The 5,287-nt window shown below is 50.1% G+C and overlaps 1 protein-coding gene across 1 annotated transcript; it reads left to right on the top strand.

The window, feature by feature from the left end:
- The first annotated feature begins 159 nt into the window (after nt 1-159).
- On the top strand, nt 160-5,120 carry LOC311153961 (lactosylceramide 4-alpha-galactosyltransferase-like). The gene is made up of 2 exons (XM_084206091.1): nt 160-293; nt 2,202-5,120. The coding sequence occupies exon 2, from the start codon at nt 2,205-2,207 to the stop codon at nt 3,336-3,338; it is 1,134 nt and encodes a 377-aa protein (XP_084062217.1). The 5' UTR covers nt 160-293; nt 2,202-2,204; the 3' UTR covers nt 3,339-5,120.
- Nucleotides 5,121-5,287: the final 167 nt, after the last annotated feature.

Here is a 5,287-nt window from a genome sequence, read left to right on the forward strand (position 1 = left end):
CAAGTTTAAAGTGTAGTGACAATGAGGTCTGAATTTCCTCCTTTTTTTCATGATTACTTTGTAATTAAATGGATTCTTTGCCGCGCTACGTACATCCTTTTTATGAGCTACTTATTGTTGTGATGTCACATCCTTTACTATTGTGTTTTTCCAAGTGTTCAGAGTTTTGCCATTTTTTTTCATAGGAGGAAGTGCCAGAACATAGAGTTGTAGGCGCCCTCACAGGCACCAACTTCTTAAAACTCTTCTCCAGCTGAGCAGTGAATTCTGTGGTGTCCTGAAAGCAGCGACAGGTGAGTAGAGTTTACAGTTTCTTTGCAATGGCTCATGTGTTTTCAGAGGAAGAGGTAGAGCCAGGCTTCCTGTATTTGTTTTGTAAAAGAATTGCACTGGCTATTGCAGCGTTGAAAGTGTAGCCCAATCTGCTCCAAAAGCAGAAATGTATTTGTAACTTTATAGAGATGCAACGGTAGTAAAGCTTGGTCCTTTGCTCAAAACGCGCCGACACGCTCGAACCTTGCTTGTTGTTACATTAACGTGGCGCTTTCCTGCCGCTCTACTGCACAGGAACTTCTGCCCAAGCCTCTACTGCTTTCTCTTCCTATGCTTGCAAAGCAAAACCTTATTTACAGGATTAACCCCGCTGGGGTGTGGAGGGTGGGGAATGTAAAGGGGTCTGTAAATGACAGGGTGGGCTGGCTTTGGCTTCCTGTAGCACTGGCAGCACATGGTGGCATTTGTGTGTGGGAGGAGAAACTTTCTGGGGAATCCAGAGCTGATCACTTGTGCATTGGCTGCCTCTGTTCTCTCCCCCTGTGCCTGGTGCAGAGTGGTGGCTCCATGCCCTGACATTTGGATGCCTCCCAGTGTGGCTGACAAGTCGTTTCTGGCCACAGGGGAAGCTCCGTATGTGACCCAGGCACCGTGATCAAGGAGCAATGACAAATGGGACCGTGCCACCTGGGTGCTCTCTTGTGCTCCCTGCCACTTTGGTTACAGCTGCTGGGTTAAAGCTTTTCCCGTTTCCTGAACCTTTCTGCCCTGGAGGGTAGGGCTTTGAAGATGGAGCTTAGGGAGGCAGGAGAAATGATGGGCTCCTTTAGGATGGAAGAGACCTTTGAGCCCCAAAGCCAGCTCTGCCAAGTCCACCACTTAACCCAGGTCCTAAGTGCCACACCTACGTGTCTGTTAAATACCTCCAGGGACACTGGCTCTACTGCTTTCTTGGGCAGCCTGTGCCAATGCCTGGCAACTCTTCCAGGGAGTAAAATTCTGAGTAATGTCCACTCTAACCTCCCTTGGCACAACTTGAGATCATTTCCAATGTCCTAAAAGCCACAACCTTCCTCACTGCTTCTTCATGTGCACTTGTCTGTTGACCTTTGGGGCCCAGTGGTGGGCACAGGAGGTGCTGCTTCTGCTGCCCCTCGATTTAAGGAGAGGTAAGGGCAGCAATGCTGATGCTAATGCTGAGGATGGAGCTAGACTGACTTATCTGTTTGTTGATGCCTTGTTAAAAATCTCTTCCACTCCATCCCTCCCTTTTGCCAGAAGAAGCAAGGAAGTAAGGGCAGGAGAGCGGAGGGATTGCCTGTCTGCCATCCGGATGCACTGGGAGAACTGAGCAGGGCAGAGCCCGTGTGGCCTGTGCAGGGTTGGGAAGCAGCCTTGGAACTCCCTTTACAAAGGCAGTTCTTGCCCTTATTGTCTGCATCTGCCTCCTGAGCCGCCCTGCATCCATTGCTTTCCTGCCCTCCATCCGTCCTGCCAGGCCACGCTGCCATGAACAATGGGCCAGGTTCTCTGCAGGGGCAGGTGGTTGGTTTGGAAAGGCAAAACTGCCCGCTCAACTCCTGGAAGACTGAGGCTTGTGTTTGGTTTGGGGAGGGACACGTTGTGTATCAGGAGAAAACAACTCCCCTCATGATACCCAGCTGTCAGTGGGCAGCAGTTCCACACAGGGTCCCAGGGATGGTCATAAGGAACATTGCTATTTCCTCCTGCCAGGGCTTTGCGTACATGTCTCATGTCTTGTGTTGACAGTGACCTGAAGTACTAGAGGGGGACAGATGAGTTCTCTGATGGTGTTCCCAGAGTTTGTTGTGCCCTGCTAGGAAGGTAGGACACAGACACTTGTGAAGGAAGACTCATACTGTGCTGCCTCATCTGTCAGGTTTTTTCTCTTCTTTCCTTCCCTTCAGATCATGACGGCTGTCTCGGGAGACCAAGCTCTGGCTGGAGAGAGATTGCTCAGGATGCCCAGCTGCCTCCTAAAGCTGACCAGGGTGGTGCTGAGCCACAAGCCCTGTGCCCTGTTTATCCTCATCTTTGTGCTCGTATCCTTTGCCTACATCAAGTTGTACTGGGGCATCAGGGAGGACCCAACAAGAAGCGGCCCCACCTACAGCCTGTCTGCTGAGATCAGCTGTGCTCACTATGTGCCTTCTCCCCTCAGCATTGCTGGTGGGCCCTCTCCTTCCACAGGAAATGTGTTTTTTGTGGAGACCTCGGAGCAAACTTCCCCAAGTTACCTGTTCTCATGCTCTGTGGAGTCAGCGGCCAGGTCACACCCCACATCAAGGGTCGTGGTACTCATGAAAGGCTTGGCCAAAGGGAACGCCTCCTTGCCCAACCACTGGGCTTTCTCCTTGCTGAGCTGCTTCCCCAACGTGGAAATCCAGCCCCTGGACTTGACAGAGCTTTTTTCTGGAACGCCTCTGGCACAGTGGTTCCTGCAGCCTCAGCGGCAACAGGAGCCTCATTTTTTACATGTACTCTCTGACGCCTGCAGAATTGTCCTCATGTGGAAATTTGGTGGCATCTACCTGGATACAGACTTCATTGTGCTTAAGAACCTACAGAACCTCACCAATGCCCTTGGCATTCAGGGTGACAATGAACTGAACGGGGCCTTTCTGTCCTTTAAGGCCAAGCACAAGTTCATGGAGCTTTGCATGCAGGACTTTGTGCAGAATTACAATGGCTGGGTCTGGGGACATCAGGGCCCAGAGCTCCTAACTCGTGTTTTCAAGAAGTGGTGCTCCCTCGAGACCATTGAGAGCATGAGCTGCAAAGGTGTGAGTGCTCTTGCCCGAGAAGTTGTTTATCCTATTCCCTGGCAGAACTGGAAGGAGTTGTTTGAGGCAGTCAGTGCCTCGAAGCTTCAGGAACTCCTTAAGAACACCTATGCAGTGCACATATGGAACAAACTGAGCCATGGGACCAAGTTAGAGATCCCCTCCCAGGCTCTGCTGGCTCAGCTCTATTCCCAGTTCTGCCCTGCCACCTATGCAAAGATGAAACAGGACTCTGAAGGGTTGTCAAGGCATGCAGTGTGACCTGGGGGCCCTTGGCTGCAGGGATATTCCCCAGGCTGAAGGAAACCGAGTTCCTTTCGGTCAGTTTCACAGAGTTGGTTTCCAGTCCCCAGAGCAGGTGTTCCGTGTGACAGCTCTGTGGTTTTGTACCTGATATTCCTGACATATCTGCCTCAGATCCTTTGTGTTTCAATTTACAGCAGAACCTGACTTTGGCCTCTCTTGCTGTCCTTCACAAGACCTGTTGCTGCAGGGAACGCTGAACCCATTCATCAGCATCCCTCAGGTGTTCCTCTCTTTGTGTTCTCCAGTGGCTCCTCCTGTGAATCCCAGCCTGAGCAGCCCCTTGTAATGATTCAACAGCTGTAGGAAGCCTTGGCTTGCTTTCTGTAGCATTTGAATTTTTCACAGAATATTCTGTATTGGAAGGGACCTGCAGCCATCTTGGCTCTAACCCCTGGCTCTGCCTGGGGACAGGACACTCCAACAATCCGCCCTGCAAATGAGAGCGTCATCCTTGGGCCTGGGAGCCTTCCCTGGGAGCCTGTTCTGTGCCTCACCACTGTCTTGGGGAAGATACTTTTCCTCATATCCACCCTGACCCTCCTCTGACACAGCTCCAGCCGTGCCCTCAGTTCCTGTTCGTGGTCACACAGAGCAGGGCCTGCCCCTCCTCTTCCCCTCCTGAGGAAGCTGCAGAAGTGCTCTGAGCTCTGACCTCAGTCTGCTCTTCTCCAGCTGAACAGACCAAGTGCCCTCAGCTGCTCCTTGTGTGGCTTCACCTCCAAGCCCTTCACCATCTCCAAAATCCTACTTTGGACACTCTCACAGCTTTAGATCCTTTTTTTACTGCAGCACCCAAATCCACCCACAATATCCAAGGTGAGGCCGCCCCAGCCCAGAGCGGGACAATCGCCTCCCTGGCCTGTCCAGCGATGCTGGGTCGAGAGCCCCAGGACAGGGCTGTCCCTGCTGGCTGCCAGGGCACTGCTGGCTCATGTCCAACTGGCCATCAACCCCTATTGTATTGCACTAAATAGTTTATTTAGTTGTTGTTTTGCACTGGGTTGGTATTTTCCTCTGAATAGTATAATGGGATTCCTCTCTTATATCACATGGTCTTTCCCCCCCAGCCCCTGGTGGTGGTCTCTGGCCAGGTTACTCCCTCCCCTCGGCCCCCATCACTTGTATCCCATTGGCTGTGTTCCCTCTTCTCCGCCCCCCTTCCCCTGGGTTTAAAATCCCCTATTATCACACAATCGGTCTCTTTTTCCTCTGGTCTTCTTCGCTTCCCTTGGACCCCCTGGAGTAATTCCACAATAAAGCTGTGGGATTTTTAGTTCCAAGGAGAAGAGCGCCTCAATTCTTTCACTTTTGTCCTTGTATGGCTGCGAGGGGACAGGGTCCAAAACTAGCCAGAGTGGACCATCTCCTCACCTAAATGTGTTCCTTGTGTGTCTGGGTCATTGTATTGTAATAATGCATTTGAAATTAACCTCTTATGGAATGAGAAGAGATTAAAACATCCTGGAGTTCTGCCTATGCCAAATCAAAGCTTCTGTCTGGAAGGTAAAGTGCAAGCAATGTGTGGTTATTGCTTTTTTAGATATGCAGTGACTAAAAATGAAGAGAAATATGTATATCAATTTTAATAGAACCTTTTCCTAAATGCCATTATTTGCTGAAAAGTACATTGCTATCATGCTGAAGGGAAGACTGATGTAATTTACATGTAAATTTAATGTGAACAGGAGTACGTTTCATGGTTTCTGAGTGTCACAGCACACTACTGATTAAACATTCCATTGCAGACCAAAAGAGACGGAGTCATCAATTTTTACTTGAAATGAATTGTATAAAATAACATATTAACTTTGCTGTCTGGTCCTGTCTATCCCCCATCCATTCCTCCTCTCTCCACTACTCCTCCTTTCCTTCGATTTAAAAAAAGAAGTTTCCTACTCACTCCA

This window comes from Fringilla coelebs, assembly GCF_963513975.1.
Source record: "Fringilla coelebs genome assembly, chromosome: 5".
Taxonomy (NCBI): Eukaryota; Metazoa; Chordata; class Aves; order Passeriformes; family Fringillidae; genus Fringilla; species Fringilla coelebs.